Below are 24747 nucleotides of genomic sequence, written 5' to 3' on the forward strand. Positions count from 1 at the left end.
CTGAGTGTAGTGACACTAAAGACCTGTAACTTAAACCCTGGTTAACTTTAAACACTCCATGTGGGGTGGAGCATGTTTTACTGTCACCGACTTATTTCCTGTTCTTGTCTGAAATGAGCTAAGCTGAATGAGAGCAGCAGTGATATGCAGTCCCTATGGTAACCAGGTATAAATGACTTCATTATGCAAATGTATTTATTGCAAATAGGCTCCAGTTGTGTGGTTATCTAGATGACAAGACTGTTTTGAAATGATATATGAGGCAATGGTAGAGAGAGAGAAGGAGAGATGCTGAGATGCATTTATCCTTCATTAGGTCAGATCAGGTAACATACGTTTCAGACTCTGGGGCCCCTTTTGGCATCACAAACTTTTTTATTTGACAGCTTATAACTAAATACTCTGTCTCTCTCTGACTGGAGGTATGAATGTCTGTCAGACTCCATTATTTTTTTTCTTCTTCCTTCTCGCTTATAATTCTCCTCTGTAATCACCCCCTACAACCCCCACTATGTGGTCCAGCAGTACTTTTTTAAGACTGAGGTAGAGGACAGTGCACTCTTCTTAATACTGAAATGGGCCCAGGCACCAGTTTTATCTCATCACTGTTGCTTTGACAGCTAGCAGATAGAACTACAATTCTCAGGGCTCTCTGCTAAGCATCAGTGTGAGAAAAACACTACTGACTATGCACACAAACACATACTCCCTTTTTTTCTCACAGATAAACACACCCATGCACCCATGCAGTACTATGCAAAAGAGACCATCCATTATTTATTTAATTTAAATTCAAAACTGCCATTAGGTACAAATTAAAATTTTTTCAAATAATACTTTTGAGGAGATTAGATATAAGATAAACTACTTGCAAAAGGAAATAAGGGCCAAAGGAAAGTAAGTGAAAAACTGGAGTTTAAAAAATTATTTAAACATATAAATAAAAATGGGCGCCTAGTAACCATGGAAAACCTGGTAGACCACCAAAACCACCAAAATTTAAAACGTTCATCTTTCAGAGAGAGGAGAAAATCAAGCTTTGCTTTTAATTCATATCTGAAAAATCTACAGGGGTTGCTGTCTATCTTACCACTGTAAGAAGAGAGAAGACAACTCAACATTATGAGTCTGAAAGGATGTGCAGCTGTCAAGAATAACATTTGTAAATCAAACAAAGGAGCTGCTGGTCTTCTGAAAACAATGAATTGTCCGCCCCGAAGTCTAGACCTTATCACTGAAGGTGTTTTAAATCACTTCGATTGTGAGAAGCAGAAAATGCAACCAGCTTGTAGGACTGAACTTTGGAGATGTGGAACAATATCCTGGCATGTTTCTTAGAAAAACTGAAAGTAAGTCTCCTGAAAAGAACAAAGAAAAATGGTGGAAGCACTAAATACTGAACAGTTTGATATTATATTGTGTTGAGTCTTCTGTGTAATTTCTGGGTAAATTTAAGTCTGCTACTATTTTGCTGATGCTGAAGAAAGTAATAACTTATTCTGAAAAAATAACTTTCACTTAATACCAGTTTTGACTGGAAATTAAATAGCTGACTAAACAAAATGACTTTTTAACAGTACTGCACATACTCATTTTCTCTCACACTCACTCACTTTGCAGCTGTGCATCGAAACTCTTAAGATAAACTGCAAAAAAAGCGCAAAATCTTGGGGAGTCCTCCTTATTTGAATAGAGGATGTGGGGATTTTCCAGAGGCAAATTCAACTCTGCTCCTCTTAAAATCATGCTGTAGCCTGGGACTATGTGTTTAGAAAACCAGATCATTAATATTTGGACAGCACAACAAAAGACTTTATGAGATGAAGTAGTTGGATGGCTTGCAACATTTCTCTGTTGATTCTCTGAGGAATCCGAGAGCATTAACCACATGTTAGTGATCCACTCTCACTCCCTTATGGGCCAAAGCATCCTTCTCTCTCTTTCGTTCTTTCTCTCTCTCTGTCTCTCGCTCTGTCTTGCTCTTTTTTCTCAGCTCCAGCTCTGGAAATGAGCTCATGTTTGGCCTTTAGTGCAGTACTGGGCACTACTCTCTTCTCTGACAGCCATGCACATCTGGCAAGAAATAAAACCTCTCACAGGAAAACCAATGGGGTTTTATACGGTAGTGTATCAGTTTAAATGAGATACTGTATAAAGTCTTTTCACTCCTCACTCTTTTTGCTCTTTATGACCTGCTGTGTTGCCTTATGACTCATGCAATGTCTCTGCAGCCGCTCTATTTTAACATTCGGCTGCTCTGTCTCAATGTCGCTTATTATTTCCCAGCCCTTCTATCCTCAGTTACCCTAGTCTGTCTGTCCTCATGCTCATAGTCCTATTATCTTAAACCCTTAACATCCCAAGCTGTTTATAAATAGGCTTATTATTTTGTAATTACTGGGACATTGGTCCAAACTTGAGCTGTTCTTAGGTTATAGAAGAGTGTAAAAAAACTCCCCTTTTAAGGGCTTAACTCTCAGCCAGGCCTGATTACATAGCATGCATTGTACCCTCAAGTGCAATGTTTGCACCCTCAGTTTAGCTTTGAGGAGCAGCCTATGTAATTTGTGCAGAGTGGTGAAGAGAATATTGAGAGATACAGGATGGCTCTGATAGGGTAGTATGAGGACTGCAGTTAGCCTGCTCAGCACCTGCCCAGTTATGCCATATTACTGTGAACAGAGTATATTGTACTGGTGATGAGTTCTAATGTAGAATGTTTGTATATTCAAATAATTATGAAAGTTATTCATTTTGATATGCAAAATTCTTCTCTTTGACATCATATGTTCTCATTTTGAAAAATAAAATCAATGCTCCACCAGAAGGCCGTATAGAACCGGTGTATTATATTTTGGTTAAAAATTCTCGTCTATATATTTCAAAGAAGAAAACATAGAAATAGTACTGCAACTGGCTAAAGATCCTCAGGCACCAAGTAGCAAATAGTACAAAGCATAGCTATAGCTCATAGGAAGTATCCCAGAAAAGCACTGATGAACAAGATCATTTTGATTTTCCACCTCACACATATTAATTGAATGGAATAAAACTTTCAGCTTCATGTAGTGAATTGATCACAGAATCTCTTGGTATCAGCTAACTCTTCACAAATGTGCAGTTTTCAAGCTAAAAGGAACAAGGTGAAATAAGTTATCTGCCTTAGCTTATAATGTTAGCTGAAGTGAAAACTGACAATTCACAGTCTCCTGTATATCTTAAGTACTTCAGACTGGCACATTCCTCTGTGGATATTTTATGCCACTTGCCACCTATGATTGATTTTTGGTCTGTTTACTATAGTAAGAAAGTAGTGAGATGCTGAGTGCTGTCACTGTCTCCAGTGTGTAGTAGCCTGTGGCCTTAATAGCCCTATAATATATATATTTTTTTATTTTGTGGGAGAGTATTTTGTGAGTACTGTCTTATAAAAATTCAAAAACCAAATTTGACTCAGCCCTACTTCAGTTAGCATTGTCTAAAATAGGCTAACTATCATGCAGTACATGTTATCCCCCCATTTATTTCTAGTGCAACCTCAAACTCAGATGCTCTGTTCTCCCTCTCTACTGCACCACAGGTGTTCCATCTAGGACAGAAAGGATCTTAACATGTTATGGCTTCGTGCAGTTAAGGTTGAGCTGCTAAATTGAGGAGAAAGTGTCAACAGAGAGCTCCAACTCTATCTGCTTGCCTGCTGTCTTTGAGATGTCTACCAGCTTTATTTTGCCCATCAATCCATCTGCCATTGGGCACTGCTAGATTGAACAGACAGTGGTGGGGGGTAAGCGAATGTCTCCACTTAGGGGTTTGTTCCACTACATTACGCTGCTCCTTAAGAGATGCATGCGTGAGAGTGAGGCATTTATCAAAAGAGGAAGAAGTGAAATGAAAAGCACAATGGTGTGTACTGTGTCCCATACTGCGCCCCATCCATTCCTGTCTCCCTTTCAGCACTCTTACGCACTCTGTTCAACTGTGGAACACAACAGTGAGTTAATGGAGATGGATTAGTGCGTACACTGAGGACGTTTGCATTGTGCTACATGGTGCATAATATATCACCTTCATTAGAAGAACATGTCCTTGACATGTGATGCTAATATCAAAATGCTGTACCCCTCTTAAGCTTTAATGACTCAGTGTGTAATTACTGACTCTCTCTGACACACACCAGATTGCCTTTTAATTAAACAGATGACTCAGTGAGCACGCTCTGTCATTTGCGCATCACAAAAACATGTATGTTTGTCACATGTAGTGACTCAAGACAAGACGCCCACATGACCCTCGCTTCCATCTCATTACAATACATCCCCGGCCGGATCAAATGAAAGTGTTGTTCTGTATCTTATGTGTAAGTCTTAGCGGCGATCCGCTGCTTGAGCTTCACCCTGAAGGTCAGCAGATATGAGATGAATAATTCCCAGCTGTTGAGCAGCCCTAATTCTTCCCTTCCTCTACGCTTGGTAATGCAAACAGATGGACAGACAGAGACATGAGCGGCCCTCCTGCATTCTAGGGGTCTGCTTCATCATGTGGGCAGGCAGTGGGCAGCAGGCGGGTGAGAGCGCACCTCAGGGCCCAATGGCCTGTTAAATGTGTGGCAGCTGGCGTTTGTGCTATGGAATCGCAGACGCGCCGCACGCCATCCCACAACCAAAACCAATTCTTCTGGAACCATGTCGACATAATAGGATACATCTGGTCCTGTTTTCTCACTGTCTTTGAATCTGGCTCTTCTGACAGGATGGAGCTCGTCCAAACCAGATGGGCCAGTAAAGAAGTGAAGAAGGGGGAAAAAAAACAAATATATAAATGGAAGATTAGTCCACTGACTGATACCACTGACACAAAATAGAACACTGAGAAATATGATGGAGTGAATAGAGAGGAAATGTGAAAGTATCCTTAAAGTCATAAATGAAAACACACACAACAATAATCTATGTTGAATAATAAAATATTAAATTTTTTTATGTATTAAGAGACTAAGCTGTGAAGACACAGTCATGTAAAGTAGTAAGTAGACCTCATCAAAAGTTTAGACCTTTTCAGTATATTTGGACACACAGATATCTGGTCTTCATTTGAACAAGGTTGATAGATAAAGGTGATGTAACTTAACAACTTGACTAAAAATTAACATTTTTTGTCATCCTTTATATAATTGAAATAAACAAATGTAATTTTCTCATGTGGAAAAAGTAAGTACACCCTGGTGCACCTGATCAGGGGCTAATGGTTAGAACAATGTTGAAGACTATCTCCAAGGAAAATGTCTTACTTAAAGATGCAGTATACAATTTCAATCCAGTACACTTTTTGTTAAATTCAGCAAATATCTCCTCATGGTCGGTTAGTTAGCCGTTCTGTGTGCATGCTGGAAAACATCCAGTATTCGCACACAGCCCTGACTCTGTAATTGGGAAATAATGTTGGGCCAAGACACACAACACTGTTCCAGCAAATCAGCAACAGAGGGAGTTTGTGCTTGTGTACAGGACAGAGGGTAGGGGAGGGGCTATGTGGTGAACTCCACACATTGCCATGAAGGAGAGATGGTCAAGAAATGGTCAAAGAACATCTGAAGAAGAAAAGATTGAAAAAGAAGTTCATAGACCAGGCAAGGGTGTTTCAGCAGTGTAGAGATCTCTAAGAATTGACAGTGAGGTGTTTCAACAGTGGAGACACCTCTGAAAGTTGACAAGGCTGAAGTTAGCTTCCCGTTTTCTCAGAGAAGTTTTCTCTGTGCAGCATTAGTGAGCTGGAATTGGTGTTTTTTTAGACTTTTGCTAAACTAATGCTAGCCTCTGAGGCTAACAAGGATATGAATTAAAGGTAGCTTAAGCTTAAGTTTGCTTGTTCTAATTTTAGTCTTTATTCTCTAGTTTTTGCATTAGTTAGGCTACAGTGAGCTAGAATCAACCTGTGTGGTTGTGTGTGCACCTGGAACAGTGGGGTGCAAGTGCCTTGCCTACAAGTACAATGAGGAATACCCATTCAGTCCTGAGATTTAAAACGGCAACCTCCCAATTGCTGTGAAATATGAGGGCTGAGGCATACAGGGGAGAAGCAACAAGTTCTCATATTCCCTCTCAGCTTAAGTACTTGTTTGGCATTTACAGTACAAGCTCATACCGCATCCCATGGCTCTCGGAGGTGCCTGGCACATCTTTTCTACAAAACCAAGCTTCTAGGTAGTGCTACGGTGTCTCATTCAGCAACATTCGCTACATTTCTTTATAAATTCCACTTATGCAGTTTTCAAGAACCTTTTGACATTTTATTTTTATTGTACAGTGTCCTTGGGTGTTTTGAAAAGCGCTTATCAAATAAAATTTTATTATTATTAATATTATAAATATTATTATTTAGCAGTGTTTTCTTATTTGGGATTTGTTCTTACATAAGACCACAAAGGTGAAAATTCTGTGGTTTAAGAACATGTCATGAATCTGTCACTTTCCTCACAAAAGTCATCCTACATGCATCAGCTTTGGTCATTTTAATATTTAGCTGACTGAGAGTGACTGAGTTATTCAAGTAATGAATAACTTTGTTCCCAGGAGGCAAACATTCTTTGCCCTCTCAACGGTCCGATCTGTTAATCTCTGCCTTCCCTTCAGCACCTTCTCATATGAACCCATTACAGTCATAATCGAGTCCATTCATGGGGAAATCAGGACTCGTTCAAACTCTGATGTGGGGGAGAGAGAGCTCAGCAGGCATTCACCCCTACAGTGATGAAACACCCCCCCCCACCTTTTTGTCTTACAACTCCCTTTAAGGAAGCCAGCAAAAAAGTTAAACCAGCTCCAGAGACATCTTTGTTACATGTCTGAATGATTTATTTGTTGCTAAAAACATCTGAAAGCAACCAGCATGAAAGTTATTGTACTGAGGATGTTGCAGATAGCATTTAAACTTTACCCCCTGCTGTTGTGCTTTGATTACCAGTGTGTGGCCTTATATTTTGATTGTGTTGTTGCTATGGCAATCAGTCAAACACAACTTTATTAATACAGTCCCATGCAAAATCTGAGGCATGTTTGCAATATGGCATTCTATAGTAGTTCTATTGTTGTCATCCTTTTTTCAGATTTAATGTAGAAAATGAGCTGCTGTAATATTTTTGATTCACAGTATGTGTGTCTTTGGAACAGTAGAACAGTTTGATATTGTTTTAAATTTCACAAAATACTCCTTTAGTAAGTGTAATTTTCTCTAATACAAATTGTATTTTGTCTAATCTTTGGGGTGTATTTTATTGTTGTTAATTGCTCTGAATTTAATTTAAGTTTAATTGACCTATTAACACCTATTTGTCTGATGATGGTATTTGTTGGTCAAGACATTGTTAATCAATTTGATAGTATTTTTTGTATTTCTAGCCTACTGACTGCACTGGGAGAGACACCTCATTTGTGTGCTGAGTCATTGTTTGCATGAACTTGTTTACTCAGTTTTCGTTTTGGTGTGTTTTGAGCTTGTTCTGTGATATTGTAATGCAGTCATTGTATACTTTATTCAGATGGAGGTGTATACAGTCATTTTCTAATTTCACTGTGTGATTTTCTTTTCCTTTTCAGGCTGTACATTGTCCGCTCAGGATTCTCCAGGCTAGCATTAATGTCCATGACGCCAATTTCCCCAGCCTGACTCATCTTTCCCAGATGGTTCTAGGTTCCGACTTTCTCTCTCTGCCTTTCTCTCTCTCTCTCTCTCTCTCTCTCTCTCTATTGTCACCCTCCAACCCAGGGTGACCTTCAAAGCCGGCAGCAACAATGCACGCCCTCCCATTCCGTTAGCTCAGCAAAATGCCGAGGGACCACAAAAAGAAAAACAGAATCATCTCCTTTGGAAAATATTATTGGTCCTGTGCTGAAGTGTACACACGGTCTGCCCCTGTTGCCGTGCACACAAACACAGATGAGTTTTTGCTGTCTTGCTGGCCCGCCAGCCGCGCGCACTGGAGACTGGTCTCTCCTGTGACCAACTGCTGAATTATAAAATCTTTCTCTGCATGCCGGGGTGAGACGGGAGCAGCAGGGAGTGGCAAAGGGCTTGGCTGAGGAGCTCTGACATTGAGTGACTGCATATATAATAAAATAAAGGGCCATGCGGGGGAGTTCTGAAATGATGCTGTGGAAGGACTGGAGCTGTGTGGAAAGCGAGCATATGGAAGAGGGGAGCACTGGGGAAGTTACTCATGAAGTTGATTGAGTTTGAGTCATTAAAGAATTATAATCATAGAGCTCAGGGGGAAAATTGATGCTGACGTGTCTGGCCTGCAGAGATGAACGCAAATGTAATCACCGTCTGTCTTTCTCCCATTTGTCATCATTGTGTATTTAACACTCCCCATTCCTTTCAGTGCTTTTTAGTCAGGTTCATGGTGTTTTATTGACCTATTGATAATGTGCTCGACATGACTTCCTAAGAGATTTGAGATTAGTTACAATATAAAGATTGGTTACATTTAGTATGTGTTTGTTATCTTGGAAAAGAGTTAAAGCCAGCGGCAACTGTTTTGGCCATAAACAGTTTATCAACAGAAAAGTATAGCTTGCTAAAGTTAACTTAATGAGGTGATTAATATGTAAATAAAATAGGTATGTATTGCCACTGTTGGATCAAAATGTTTGTCTATATTTGTCCTTGTTTACATTTTTTTGTACACAACCTGAAAATGTCACTTGTCCTTTATAAAGGGTTAAATGCACCAAAGAGTGCTCCAAAATTACTTGGAAAATGTTAACTTCCAGTCTAAGTTAAGAATGTTTTTTTTTCCTTTTGGGAGTTACAGTGTTGGAGTTGACATTTACTTGTAACAGTGATGATATGCTAGCCAGCTAGCTAGTTACTGCAGTGAAGTTTTTAGCTAATATTTGTTATCAATAATAATAATAATAATAATAATAATAATACACTTTATTTATGAAGCACCTTTCAGACATTAAATATTCGGACACAAAAATATTACCAATAAATAAAAGTGCAAAATTATAAATGAGTAAATCTGAAAAACAGAAAGATAACAAAAAGGTAACTGAAAGTTGGTTGGCTAAATAGGATTTTAGGATTAGGTATAAGTCTAATAAATTACCAAAACTAGCAACAGTCAGTTGCACATTTTAATGCTTTCTCAGCTCTAGCACATCCACTTCCACTCAGGAGCAGCTTAATCATTATCTTTTAGTTCATCCTAAAAAATGATTTACATTTTTGGTGTCAAGCAATCTGACTAGTTTTATTTAGCTCAAATAAATACTCTGATTGAAACAATGCAAAGCAAAATAGTTTTAGACCACAGTTTAGATGAACAATATTTTATATCAGTTCAAACCTCAAAACCATTTTGTTGAGAGCAGGGTAGTGGTTACTACACTAATGGTTGATCAGAAATTCCAACAGGATTCCACACAAAATTGGTGCCCACTGGGCAGGGTAATCTTAGGTAACTCACAAATTGTGAAGTCTTGTTGATTTGATTGACAGCCAAAGTTAGTCAAACAGAAGGAGGCTTCCTTTGGGAATATGTACTGGTAGGAAACAGTCTGTCATCAGAAGCTCAGTGTGCGTCCCATGAATGTCCGGCACATGGACGGTATGTGTTTGTCTGTGCTTTGGCATTTCTGTGTCCAGACACTATGAGGACGTCCCAGAGCATGAACCAAACACTGAGTCAGTGCATTAATGTCATGACAGATTTATCTACTAATGGCCTGGAGCATTCATGTATTCATGCACAGAGCATGGCACGTTGTGTGATGAGCCAGGGCTATGGGCCCATGTCCTGATGGGATGGCTGCTTCAGAAGGAAGTGTCTTGAGGATCTCTTCATGGCTAGCTGCTTCATTCCTGTATAATATGCTCTTTCATCACAGGTCATCCCCAGCGCTAGTCAGAGCTCTCATTATTGTGACAAATGTACAGTAGGAGGTGAAATCATTCTCTAGCCTGTTGATAACTCTCCATATGTTTGTGGATGATTGTATACTAGTTGGTGTTCACAGCCTGCCCCTTCTACTAAGTACCTGTTTAAAAAAATTAATCCTGTCCCATTTGCAATTTAAATTACCATCGCTGGGACTTAAAGCTAATTACCTTGCAGCACACTGACAAGGAAAAACCAGCGAGCCAAGATCAGAACAGGAAGAGTGATTTCCTCTATTTGCATCAGCGTCTCAGGGGAAGCAATTTATGCTTTCTATACTAGCAACAAGTGTCAATTAAAATGAGTGAGCATAATTGTCATACAGTAACTGTAGATTCTGAGACTAGTGCTAGCTTTAAAGTTTGATATTTTCAACAGAGCTCAGTGGGCCAAAGAAATGAGGACAACAATGTAGGTTTCATCATCTTACTCTGTAAAGTTTGTTTGAAGATGTACAAGAAAATTTCTTTAAAGTTTTCATTTCAACATGTCACGTATATTGTTATACTATAGCTTATTAAATCTCTTATGTTCTTTAAGACTTGTAAATTCAAACAATTTTAGGAACAAAATAATGTAAAAATATAATGTTACTCATTTGTATAGTTTTGTCTTTTTGGCCCTCAGCCCAATGTTAGGCACCCCTGCTCTAGTGCAAAATTGTCAGCAAAATGGAGAACATGATTTACCTGAGGCCTGGCTAATGTTATATGCAAAGATCAAGGTGAAAAGTTCACAAGTATATTTAAACAAATTTAGTTATTTTCCTAATATCTTTCACATTCATACATGTGTGTTCTTTCAAGTGTGAGTTGTAGAACGTGTATAATTCTTTTTAAAAGAGAAAAGAGCAACTTAAGTGAAATATTTAACAGATTTATCAAAAAAAACAACTAGACAACTAGTTAGCCAAGCTAGCTAGCAAACAATGATGTTGACTGTCAGAATGCCCCATAATTTTGTCTGTTTCTAATTAATGTAATTGAATTTGTTTTGCTACATATTATACTATATCCTAGTATAATATTGTTAACTATGTACTATAGTAAACAATAACAAAGAAAGTCTTTGTTGGTTCACGAGACATAGTAGTTACAAACCCTGACACAGACGTATGTTTTCCTCACTGTTTAATCCAGATGCTACTCCACCTCCTCTTATGTCTTCGGTTTGGGGGATGGGTAAAATTTCACTGCCCCCCTCCAAACTTGTGAAATCAGACATCCGATTTACAAAATACAAAATATTGCTACATGAAAGCTCTGGAAGCTTGTCAGAGGTGCCTGGGCCCAGAGTCAGTTGCTAAGCTCTGATTGGACAATCAGCATTCATGGATGAGGTTAAGCAAAGGCTTGGTTCTGTCAAAAATGTTGAGGCTGAGAGATAAATGATGTGCTACAGAATATTACATGTAACATGACAAACATACCAAAAAAAAGCTTGCCTTTTACTGGAATATTCCTTTAAACATTCTCACAATCACAGTGGAGTGCTTTCAAAGATTACTTGAGTGCTTCAGAATGGAAAGACTCAACCATCCTTGTTATTTTGTCAAGTACAATAACCTTTAAGAGGATTGAAGTAATTCCAAAATCAAACACTGCACTGAACAAAGACCTGCTAAACAGACGACTTTCTAATTGAGTCATGAGATGCTGAGTGATTCCTGACGTATCAGAAGCTCAGACAAGCTGACAAATATCATCACTCATACATGAACATTAGCACAGATGTGTTATTTTTGCAGTCAATAGACAATATGGTGCTTTTGAGTATTACAGTATACAAAACGAAAATATTGTACGTTCATGATCATTAATGGTTAGGGCTTATTGCTGTGAATGTGAATCTATATCTTGAGTAAGGTGGTTAATGAAAATGCCCTGTGAATGTGGTGAGAATCTAAAGGTGCCAGAGAAGAGGGAGCTGCTTACACTCTTCTGATTCATCATCTCGCTTCCTGGAATTTGCAATTAGTGAGTTTCCGATTAGTGAGCCGACTAGGAATCATTTCTGCATAAAGGTCGGCTGATGAACAACCCTGCAGAGACCTAAGCCAATCAGAGTATAGCTCATCGGTGGCCTATAAACGTTAAATCCCGCCCGGTTGGCTTGATTATAGTATTCCTGATTTCCGTGAGGACATAGATTGTGTCTGTCACATCTAATGAAGGATTCCTGCTAATGACTTCATTTGTAGATCATTTAGAATGCAAGAAGAAAACAAAATGAAAGATGACTTTCTGAGAGTAGTCATGCAGGAATAATCATCTCACAGCTGACTGAATTATGTAAAATCACCCACCCCCCACATCTCACATACACATCCTCAGTTGTCCTCTTTCGACTTAAGTCTACTGATCTCCAAATCACCCCCACACCATAACCTCATTTACCCTTTTTTTACTTATCCTACTGATCCCCTTGCTTTTGAAGTACAGAGTGAAGACTACCCCCGTAAGAGCTGAGCTGAAATGACTTTCCTCCATCCATGATTTGTCTTGCTTTAGAGTCATAGGGTAATCTACCTTAAGAGGTAAAAGAAAGCAAAACATTAGAAAATGTTAGAAAAATAACACTTTGTGTCATTTCTCTTAATACACATTACTGTGTAGTTTGGGTCAACCTTGGGATGTTTTTCATTGTTGATAATTGCTCTGCATTTATTGGATCCTAATTAGACTTTTTCTTCTCTAAAGGAAGATATTTAAATGCACATTTATTCATTTATTTAGTTATATTGCATTGACTTGTAAAATCACCTCTTAATCCTGACTGCCACTACTGTAAGAGATTTTGATGACATTCCCTTTTAAGCAGTTCCTAGGCCTGTTAAAAATGATGACCACTTTACAGTTACAGCATTCTAACCATTTTTTTTCTTTTTCTGTAATATTTGAGGACAGTAAATCGAACAGAATTTGGCAGTGGGTAACCATATCTCCCTTAAAGAGGTATTTCACTACTTTTTTTTCAAAGTTGCTTCATAATTAAATCATTAATATGATAAAGTCATTCAGAATGGTTTGATGTGAATGTGCCATTTAGAAGACACTAACAGAGTCAGAACTGTTCATAACGGTGGCGATTTTGCTTTTTTTAGGTCTACCAATTTAGTATTATCACCATCACAAATAAAAACACAATATGCATGTGTACATTCACTAATGGTTTTGGATAGCAAATGAATAAAAATGTCATTAAAATAAAATAAAATGTCATTATTAGTGTTGTAGACATGGCGACCCCTGATTCCACCACCACTGTAAAGAAAATCGAGTCTGTAAGTTTCTCTGCAATGTACTATTTTACACCAAACACCTCTGAATGACAAAGTTGGGAATGTTACCATACAAACTTTGCTTTTATGCATATTTAGACACCTGTCACACTTCACCCCAAATCATCTTCTTCATTTTCCTACTGCAGTCTTTTCTGGCGAGCTGAGGCAGGACATACAGTTTGCGCATAACCTTCCCTTGCTCAAGCAATGCTCATTTACTTCCCATTAACAGCCTCAGCACCATCATCCACTTGCAAATGTAATGACTGCAGTATGATCAGCACCTCCAGCCAAAACCAGTAATGGCTGAGATTTAGTCCTTATTTCTTCTGGTGTGAACAAATCAGAAATCATTTAACCTACTGAGCCTGAATGTCAGCCCAGTTTGACTGGAAATACAAACAGTGTGTATGAGGTCTGCAGGAGGTTTCTGCGTTTCACTGACCAGGCACTGTATCAATTAGCCGGATAATGATCTATTCAAATTTCTAATTACTTTCCTCCAGTAATACCACAGTAGTTGAAAGTAGCCTCTACTCTGCTGGAACCACAACTGAATGAGCCAATAATTTCTTGTTCTTGGGTGGTAGGGTAATCTCAAGAGGTAAAATGTACCAAAGATTACTAAGTGTATTATGTCTATACCTTATAAAATTTAATCAACAATATATGCATTTCATTATAGTGAATATGAGTCCATGTGACTTCTTGGGACTTGAATTGTATAAAGTCGTGCTATGGCCCATGCACCTTTTAAACCTGAATAAACCTGGTATGAGCCCTAAAAGTCTGTTAAGAGACTTTGGTGACATCTCATTTAATCAGGTTTTTTAACATCCTTGCTGATGCCAACTAAACTTGTCATGTCATATATTTAGGGGCCCAAATCATGACAAAATTTTCCTCACTTTTTGGAATACAAGAGCTACGTGTAGTTATTAACGTTTTAAAACATACCACTCATGTCACAGTCCTTATGGTCCAAAAAGAAATTAAGCTGCAAAAACCCATTTTAAATTAATAGTTTTTGTGATGTCGCATAAATCAATCATTTTTGTTTTTCTGACTGTTCTGCCTGCAGCAGTTTAACCTGCCTTTCAAGGAGTGTTTCAGCTTGAAACACAAAGCTGTACATGAAAGCTGTACAGGACAGGCCATGCAAGACATGGACATACAGTACATCATTCTTAAAGATACAGTAACAAAAACATCCAGTTTTGTTCAAAGGGAAAAAAGGTTGGAAAATAGTCATGTCAAATCAATTTTGACTGCTTTTTGTGCCTATAACCAAAAAAATGTTATGCAGACTTGATGGAAAAGAGTAAAAAAAATATGTAAGTTATGAGCCCTTTAAACATAAAATAAACACTTTACTACAGAAATATTGTTGTATTAATACTTTTTTTTTAGTCTGTCCTCGCCATACTGTGAATTTCTTCATTCTTCTTTTTCAGTTATTTTAGTCTAATTCATTTGGATTTGGTCTAATTCTCAGCATGTGCCTTAACATATCTTTCCAATTCAAGAAGCCTGACACAGTTTTTCTCAGTTTATGTCTCGTACAGCAGGAATCTCTCTCTCACTCTGTCTGTCTGTCTGTCTGTCTCGCTCTCTCTCTCTCTCTCTCTCTCTCTCTCTCTCTCTCTCTCTCTCTCTCTCTCTCTCTCTGTCTGTCTGTCTCTCTCTCTCTCTCTCTCTCTGTCTGTCTGTCTGTCTGTCTGTCTCTCTCGCTCTCGCTCTCTCTCTCTCTCTCTCTCTCTCTCTCTCTCTCTCTCTCTTTCTCTCTCTCTATGTCTCTCTCTGTCTCTCCATATCACCATAGCTCTCCATGACTCTCCATCCATTTGTTCCCTTCCCTCAAAGTTCTTTTTCTCCACTATTTTAATTACAATTTTGACATTCAGATTCTCCTGAGGCCACATTTCTGAGTCTGCCTATTCAACTCTAATTGTAAGAATAATTGTAGCTCCAGATAATCTTGGTTTCTGCCTTAACCCTGGCTGCTCTTGGTGAATTTCAGATACTGCAATAATTGCTATAAGTGCAGTTTTTTCAACATTTTTTGTGCTTTTTCCACTTCATTTGAAATTGAGATTATTGTTGACCCTGTCATCTAAGGGAAGGAGACTTACAGAAGCTGGTGTGTTGTGCTCATGTATATAGTGCACAGAACTGTGCATTGTTAAGAAGGGTGGGTTGAGTATTTATTTATTTATTTATTACTTATTATTTATTACATTTAATTTTAATTTTATTTTAATTATTTAAACAAACCTGAGTATGTGTCTCATTATATTATATTATATTATATTATATTATATTATATTATATTATATTATATTATATTATATTATATTATATTAGTGTGTAATAGGAATATGAGTAATGAGTGACTTGGCACAAAGTAAATAGGCTAGGTAGGTATTCAGCTGTAACTCATTTTAATGACTTATGAAGTATGCTGTGAGTAAATGGAATATTTGTTTTGCATCTATAAAAGAAGCATCCCACAAGTTGCCTTTTTCTGTGTAAGGGACATTAACCGCTGCTGCTGTCCGCAGCCTTGGACTACATAGTGAAATCTGAATGAGCTGAAGAAGTGTTCCAGCTGCGATGGGCAGACTGAACCCTAGAAAATGCTCTGAACTCTGGATGAACTCTCACTGTTGCCTGGAGCCAGACTGTGGCAAATTCCTGCCTTACAGTCGAGAATCGTCCCATTTAAACTTCCTGTCTACCATACCCAAATGAAGCTGGGTCTAATGGGCAAGAACTTCACTGAGTGGAATATAGTATGACAATTACAGTTCACAGCTTTAGACACTCTCATGCAGCCTACAGCACCTGCAGCACTGGAGGCTGTGTGTTAGGTCTTCTGACCAGTCAGAAAGCTATGCATGAAAGCTGACCATCACCTGGTTGATGTTCATTCTTAAAGAAAACAGAAACATAAGGCAGAAATCAGCTGCAGTCTCCATCAGACAACTCTCAGTCTCAGTGCTGGAGATGAGAGTATTCAGCCTGTGTAATATACATACAGATCAGCACGTTTTCACCCATTCTGAATAGGACTGAACGATTCAGAGATCAAGCTGCAGGCTTTTTTTCTGCCAAGAAGACCAGCGCATCAATTTTGTTAGACTTGATATTTGAACACTGAATGCAGTATGACAGATTGCCACTGCATGAGCTCTGCATTATTAGGTTAAATTTGCCTACATACAACTTTTAAGACAATGTTAAATAATATGAGATAAACTTAAAATTGCAGCTTTTGCCATTTGAAACTTTTTTCAGTGCCGATATAAAATTAATCGTCCATCCACACTTCTGAGGTCTGTCTACCGAATGGATAAAAAATACCCAGCAGAATTTGTGTTAGAGGTGTTTTTCCAGTTGTCACAACAAAATGCAGTAAATAGGCCATTGTAAACAAACAATGTTGGATTTTCAAAGCATAAATCGAGTCATAGATATTATTTACACTATCCACACCACTTTTTGAAAGTCCACTCTTAAATAGAAATAGATCTGAAATACATTTTAATGTATTGCTCCAAAAACTACTAAGAATTTCATAGGATAAATTCTCTACCTTTAACGTTAAAAATTCCATAGCCTTATAAGCTTAATATCAACTGTATAATAGTAACCAAGATAGTTGGGGTTTAGTGACAAGCCCTTTGAGCTTGGTTTATTTAGCTAAGCAATTAATTTTAACAGTCATGTCAAAGCTGTCACCAAATCAGCTTTCTATCACCTCAAAAACATTAACAATATCAGAGATTTTCTGGCTAAAGCAGACCTGGAGAAACTCATCCACGCCTTTGTTTCTAGTAGGATTGATTATTGTAATGGGCTCCTAACTGGACTCCCAAAAAAGACAATCAAACAGCTTCAGCTGATTCAAAACACAGCTGCCAGAGTTCTCACTAGGAGTAAAAGAAGGGAGCACATCACTCCTATCCTTAAATCCCTACACTGGATACCAGTATGTTACAGGATAGACTTTAAGGTACTATTACTGGTCTATAAATGTCTTAATGGTGCAGGACCAGTATATTTATTAGATGTGCTCCAGCAATATGAGCCGGGCAGAACTCTCAGATCATCAGGAACTGGTCAGTTAGTGCAGCCTAAGGTAAAAACTAAACACGGAGAGGCGGCATTTAGCTACTACGCTGCTCTGAAATGGAACCAGTTGCCAGAGAGCATTAGAAGAGCCCCAACACTCGACACTTTTAAATCCAGAATGAAAACCTTCATGTTTGAGCAGGCCTTTAGCTCAGTTTAATCCACTTTTATCCTGTAATGGCACTCTTATGCTCATTCATTTAACTTCTTTTATATCTATTGTTTTAATCATGTTTCTTATTTTTGTTCTAATTGTTTATCTCCTTCTTTTAAATTTGATTAAGTTCTTTTAAATCTATTGTTTTAATTATGTTTTTTTAATTTTTTAATTTACATAAATTTTATTTTATTTACATTAATTACATTTTTCTGTATTTTTTCATATGTAAAGCACTTTGAATGACCGTTGTGTATGAAAGGTGCTATATAAATAAACTTGCCTTGCCTTGCCTTGCCTAAGCAATACAAACACACAGTTGTAGACACTGAGAAAAATAGATAAAAAATATATAACCTAAATCCAAAGAAGCAATGCCAGAAAACAATTTTACAAGGCAATATAACAATTTCGCTGGTAAATGCAACTACTAAGTTATGCACTGGCCCTCATCCTTGTCTACAGCACTCATTCAGCATCATCATCACTAAATCATATCTTCATGTTTTTTCTTAAAGTTGTTCTTGATAAAGGTCCTAAGAAAATGTCTGTGAGATCTATGACATGTTCCTAAGCAGCACAATTGTTCTAAACTTTGTGCTCTTGAGCGTATGTGGATTCTGTTCTTAACAAATACCAGATAATGACAGAATGAATGACAGAATCTTGGGTTTTAAAATATTTTCTCATAAGAACTGTTTATGAATGAGGCCAAAAGTTGTTTGTCTTGAAAATGTTCAGAGTGTGATCCTTGTGCAATCAGGACGTAGCTGGTTTATTAGGTACATCCCCCACCTTTACAAAAATTGTGCATGCCAGCAAGTGATATATCACATGACTACAATATCTGGTATAAAGCAGGCAGACCAGCATTTGTAGCATCACTTAGTGCTCAATTCAGCACTAGAACATTCAATGGGCAAAACCAGTGACTTTGAACATGGCATGATAGTTGACCCTTGGTGTATTGTAGCATCTCCTAAATGGCAGTTGTTCTGGGCTTTTCATGCACAGCCAATTTAAGTTTACTGAGAATGATGTAGAAAGTAAAGAGGACGAAATCCTGTGAATGGACATGTCTTTCATATACATGTGCTGTCCAACTTTCTGGAGATTGAATCTCCTAGTTTTATTGGTCATAGCTTGATAATCCATGGAGTAGCTGCAGCTCTGGGCTTCGATGAGGAGATGGTGAGATGGAAAGAAGGAAAGGATAGCAGAGTTAGATAGATGAGTGCTCTCAGTATAAAATTGTCATGTGCCCTGGGTCAGCACCTGAATCTAGACGCATACGATTTCAAGGAGTAGAAAAATCAGTGGGTTTCTTTTGGAGGACAGATTAATGAAAGAAAGGATAACGTATTTAGATGTAATCTATATGGAATGTATCCAAGAGCTTTGGGTAAACACCTCAATCTTGCTCTAAAGTTTGTTGGTTGTAGCACAAAACCTCAATGAATAGTGAATCCAGTAGGTTTATATGGGATGATGGAGAGATGTGCTTTGGGTCAGCTGTAAAATTGTTTCTATCAAGTTTGGCTGTAACTAGACAGTTCACTCAAAAATCAATTGGTTTCAATGAGAGGATGTAGGAATGAAAAAAGTGTTAAAGACATGATGAAAAACGAATGAGTGGTTTTAACCTGTAAACTATAGGAACAATATGGCACTAGAATCTGATTAATGACTATGAAATGACTATGACAAAAAGAGGGGGAAAAGACTAGACAGAAGGAATGAATAAAGGTTTAGAAAGAAGACAAATATTTTATCTCAGTACTCAGAACCTCCACAGCTAGCTTGGTTGAGCTAGCTTGAAAAATATCAAAACACAGTGCTGTGACAAAATATTTGGCCCTTCCAGATTTTCTCTGTTACTGCATATTTGTCACAGTGAGTGCTTTTAGATCTTTAAATAAAAGTTTATATTACACAAAAATAGAACTTTATCAAACGAAAAACACATGTTTAAAATGATTATTTCATTTATTTAGAATTCTTATGAAGACTGTATGTTCATCTGTCCATGAAGTTGAAGCTGAAACAATTGTGTTTTACAGGAAGGGAATGATCTAAAACAGGAAAGCAAATCTGCCCCTGACTGACTGCAAAGAAGCAAAATAAATGTTTTAAGTAACCTGGTTAAAGTCCTGACTTCAACCCAAAAGATATGATGTGGCAGGATCTCATAGAAGCAGTTCATGCTCAAAAACCTACAATATATCTGAATTACAGCAGTTCTGCAAAGGAGAGTGGGCAACTTCTCTTACAACAATGTAAAAGGCAGAAATTAAAAAGGAAATGTTGGTTGCAGTTAAAACAGTGTGTTTATTTTAAGGGGGGGAAGTTACTTCTATTGGGTGGTTCACATGGTGAATAACTTTTCTCTTGAAATAAATGAAAAAAAAAAACTAACAGAAATATGTTTTGCCTTTGATAAGGTTCTCTTTGTCTGATTTAAAATCATTTACTGTGGAAAATGTGCAGTAAAAGGGAAAATCAGGAAAGGGCAAATAATTTGTCACAGCACTGTAGTTTGAATGCTCCATGTAAATCTCTGTACAGATAAAAGGGTGAAAAATGTGAATCAGCTTACTTTCAGTAAAGAACAAGCAGCATAAAAGGATGTAGGACAACGGCTGTTGGAAAGAGTTGGCATTGGCAAGCTAGCTTAATAACAGGAAACTTTTCCAGTTGACCATTTAGGGCAAGACGCACTGCAGCTTTAATGTTTCAAGACTGTCATTTGTAAATTGCACTCGTGAACTGTGTGTTTTGGCTTAGGAAATATCATTTTGTTTTAATAGCTCTGTCCAAATGGCCCTCCAATGCTAAATTAGAACATGTTGAGCAGTCTGATTCCACTCAGTCATACACAAAAGGAAATGCTGATTTGACTGCTTTTAGTTGTTTTCTATTTATTGTGCTGAGGGATTGTAGCCCTTTGTCAAAACGCACTGTTGAAACAGCTTTATTATCTGACGCAAACGAAAACACACACACACACACACACACACACACACACACACACACACACACACACACACACACACACACACACACACACACACACACACACACACACACACACACACACACAAAAACACATACACCTATCTTCTAAGCCGCTTCTCCTTCTGGGTCGCAGGAGGTGCTGAAGCTTATCTCAGTGGTCATCAGGTGGAAAGGAAAATACAGCAAGATAAAATATGTTTTCTTTGTGCCTTGGAATCAGCTTGGGGAACATCCAGTATGTCAGTGTGAAAGTTGACCTTTTATTTGCTTATCATTAGAAATTTAGGTCAGATGGAAAAACTTACTTTCCTGTAGCTTTTTACATGTAGGCTCATATTCTTAACTCTGGTTCACAGAACATGACTGATGTGGCAGTTGCATTCTCACAGAGATGAGTATGTGTAGGTCAGAGCTATAATCAAGGCCACAGTCTCAAGCACACTGTAATGTGATCATGTGATCTCTGAGTTCTACATTTAGGACTGTTTTTCTTTCTACAAGAAGTGCTGAAGATACAGCAGTCGATCTCCAGTGCTGTTCTTATTAGTCTCGTTTTCCTCTTTCCTTCTAAGTGCTGTGCCTGTGTCCTCAGCTCCTCTTCCTTCGTGGTGGGTTTAATTAAGCAGAAATTATTTCATTACCCAGGGGAACAGGCAGGATGGAATGTGATGTGTAAAACAAAAGGTTGAGGAAAAATTCCATTAAATGGATCACAAGCAGTGTTCTCCAGTAATGACTTACCTAAGACCAGAAAAATACACTGAAACCTTCAGTTGTCCTCGCTGTGATGAAATATTCAAATTTACTTTACCTTGATCTCTCTTTCTGTTCACTCTTAGAAGTAACGGCTCCTAAATGGGAACTGGCTTGGAAGTACACTACCATTCACAAGTTTGGAATCACTTGTTAAATTAGTAGTTATTTTATGCAGTGATAACAGAAACATCAGAAGGTATTATGAAATGTTTTATGCAGTATGCATAATGCAGTATTATAGAGCAAGAAATGAAATTATTGAATTCTAAATAATATACTATAGTTATCTATTTATAGTAATTCCTTGATAAGTCATCTCCCTTGAAATTTGATAACCACTTTTCAATTATGAGCCATTCTGGGTGTTAATTTGATTATCTTTATCTCAGTGTTATACAACTTTCTCAGTAATTTTAGAATAATATACAGCACTGTTCATAATTTTGGACACATTAATATATTTTTTTTACAGCTTTTTACATATTAGTTGAATGAAGTAAAGTAGTATCATTTTATACATTCATAGTGAATAAAAGAGGTTTTATATTCTTGTAAAATGCGATTCCAGTCTTTTTAATGGTGGTTCCAAATTTTTGAACAGTGCTGTACAGTTCTAGGACAAAAAAATAAATTGCATAAATACATCTTTTATATCATATAGAGATTCTTTAAAAAGGTTCGTAACACATTTTGAACTTCTGGTTCTTTAAAGAACAGTCTTTTGAAAGGTTGTTCAGGAAGTCCATTCTTCTGTAGCATCGCTTCCAGGAACTCTGCATCTTTATTAAGACTGTGATACTGTGGTCCTGATTCTGGGCTAATTTTGAGTCAGCAGATGGTAAAGTGAAGGACACCTATGCATCTGAAGGGCTCTGTCCTCTTTTGGTTGATAATCAAAGTGAAAAAGGCCAAAGGCATAAGTGAATGAAAATGATTCAATTGAAGGGTCTCAAAACACATTTTAGACGACTTTCAAGAATGATGTAGTTGTTTGGAGTGGGCTTTACACATAAAGAAATATGAATGCTATATTTTGATTGAGACCACTTTTATAAGAGAAATAAAAACGTGTTTTCCGTTGTAATTCTGCTGTTCTCATTACATCTAAAAACATTACAAATGGATATATACCATTTTATATTTCATTACTTTGGGTATATTTTACAGTGATTGTGGAACTGTATCATTGTTTGGAACTGCTTTGCACTAGAATGCCAGAGTCTCCCATGAAAGATATAGAGAAGGGTGCGGACGCTGGGTAGAATAAGGTGGAGATGGGGTCAGAGTGTGGTGTGGTGCAAAAATATCTCCTACAGCAATAAAACAGAAGGGAAAGATGGAAATGAATAGAAAGTTAGGTAGGTGTGGGTTTTCTTCCAAATTTCAAATTTCATTTGTTTGAATGAATGACTGCTTAAAACATTAGACTGACAGCATTCCCTGGACTGATGGCCATATTGTCAAGCCTGCCCATAACTGATGACTGATAATAGTTTTACCATTACCTCTAGTTATTTACTGTTAGCATCAGCAGAACATTACACACAACCACAATTAAATGGTGCATAACTGCGAACGTAATTTCTCCAAGTCAACACAATGGCATGTAACATTTCTGCGTGCACTGAGCCTTCACAAATAGGACCTGTAGACATATATTGTGATGAGTGAGACTGTTGAGTGGATGTAAGCTCAACTATGAGGACAGTAAGTAAGGCACAGTGGGGTGTGTGACAAGAGCGAACTCCACTGTGGAATCAATACAGTGATTAATGGAGCTAATTTCCCCCTGCAGTTAGAATCATTCCGCCAAGCCTCTGCTGCTTCACTTCTCTCCGCTTCTTTATGGACGCAATCTGGTGTGTTGTACTGAGCCGCACCTGCACTAAACATATTTAAGTATAAACATATGGGACAGTGTGCTTGACCAAAGGGAACAGGGAAAACCGAGTGCAGAATTCATTACTGGGTGTTGAGATGTATATTTATGTGCAATGCACTGTGAGGCAGCAACACTGGCTGGAAAGCTGGAAGATTCCCAGGACTGAGTGACTTGTCCGTAAGATTAAACCCACAAGAGAAAAAATATGGGGAAAACAGGTGATATGGAGAAATTAAAAAAAGAAGAATGATGGTATAGGCGTTTGAACACGACTCAAGGATTCATGAAAAATATGTTGAAATGTGTTTATTGATCAACAAAATGGATCCTGAAAAGATACAGCACAAAGAAAGTGATGCCAAGGACAGAATGAAAAATGGTAAAAAAAAGACTTTTTTCCCCCCCCTTCATTTTCATAACAGTCTTGTATGTAAAAAGTAAGATGTACGCATATTAAAAAAACTATAGACAATGAACATGAGAATGAACATGAATAACGTAATGACAAATGAGTTGGAGAAAAGGGCTGGCTTTGAAAAAAAAAGGCATTGATGATGTGGATGATATTGTAACACAGTAACAGGTATCTCCAGTAAGATAGTCTGATCATTTCTGCCTCCATTAACATGAATCATTGTGCTGCTCAAAACATGGAGCTTGTTGAAGATAAATGACCCTTTAAATCTTTTAACAAATAAAAATATCTGCTAACTGTGAGCCATTAGACATTGGACCAATGACAGTAAGGGTTAATTCTAAAGGAAAACACATTATTCCTGCTCAGGCCACAATCACTCAAGTGTATACCCATACTGGATTAAAGAAGAGAACAGCACCATAGGATTACTTTGCCAGTGTAGGTGAAGTTAGCACCAATTCTTCTTTGCTCTCATGGACCAGAAACAAGCCTGCCCCACCTCTTAAAGCTTATTAACCTTGCTGGTCACATGAAAGGCAAAACAGTAATATGTCAAAGGCTCAAGACTGAGACCTTGATAGGCCTCAAATTGAGAAACCAATAGGTCATTTACCAATACTATATTGCCCCAGGCACTGTAGCCAGTGTAAATATAGACTGAAATCAGTGCCACTCTAGAATCACGTTGGCCTTGTTTTTTTGGGATTAAACTGAAATAACCTCTTTGTCTATAGAGGCTAGTGGTCAGTGGCAGTCAGAGCACGCATGTCTGTCTCTGTTTACCTTTTTAATGCTCTGATTCTTATCAAAATTTAAATATAACTTCATGACATACAATACCATTAAGAGACTGAGCTTCTGGCCTTGGCATTTCCCACATAAACATGACGGCAGCTTTTTCTGAATCTGATGTTGATTTTTTTGTCTACCAAGATTCTGGGAAATACTGAGCTGTACTCATGCATATGCGTGCGCGCACACAAAGAGACACCGAGTAAGAGAAGGAAAAGAAAATAGAAAGAACCAACCAAAGGCAGAAATAATCTGAGCAAGAAGAAACAGCAAGAGCAAAAAGCAAAGCAAGGCTTAAGAAAGACACATTGCAGTTTGCTCTATGTGAAAAAAGTGTATAAATATTCAGCAAAAAGTATAAAGACATGTA

The 24747-nt window shown here is 37.7% G+C and overlaps 1 protein-coding gene across 2 annotated transcripts in view; it reads left to right on the plus strand.

The window, feature by feature from the left end:
- The window catches only part of cnbd1 (cyclic nucleotide binding domain containing 1), a 67899-nt gene extending 59382 nt beyond the window's left edge, over window positions 1-8517 (plus strand). For both annotated transcript variants that reach the window (XM_017700304.2, XM_017700306.2), the window contains exon 13: window positions 7593-8517. In XM_017700304.2, coding sequence (XP_017555793.2) covers window positions 7593-7766 — 174 coding nt within the window. In that variant the 3' untranslated portion in view covers window positions 7767-8517. The remainder of the gene's footprint in view (window positions 1-7592) is intronic.
- Window positions 8518-24747: the final 16230 nt, after the last annotated feature.

This window comes from Pygocentrus nattereri, chromosome 3 (assembly GCF_015220715.1).
Source record: "Pygocentrus nattereri isolate fPygNat1 chromosome 3, fPygNat1.pri, whole genome shotgun sequence".
Lineage (NCBI taxonomy): Eukaryota > Metazoa > Chordata > Actinopteri > Characiformes > Serrasalmidae > Pygocentrus > Pygocentrus nattereri.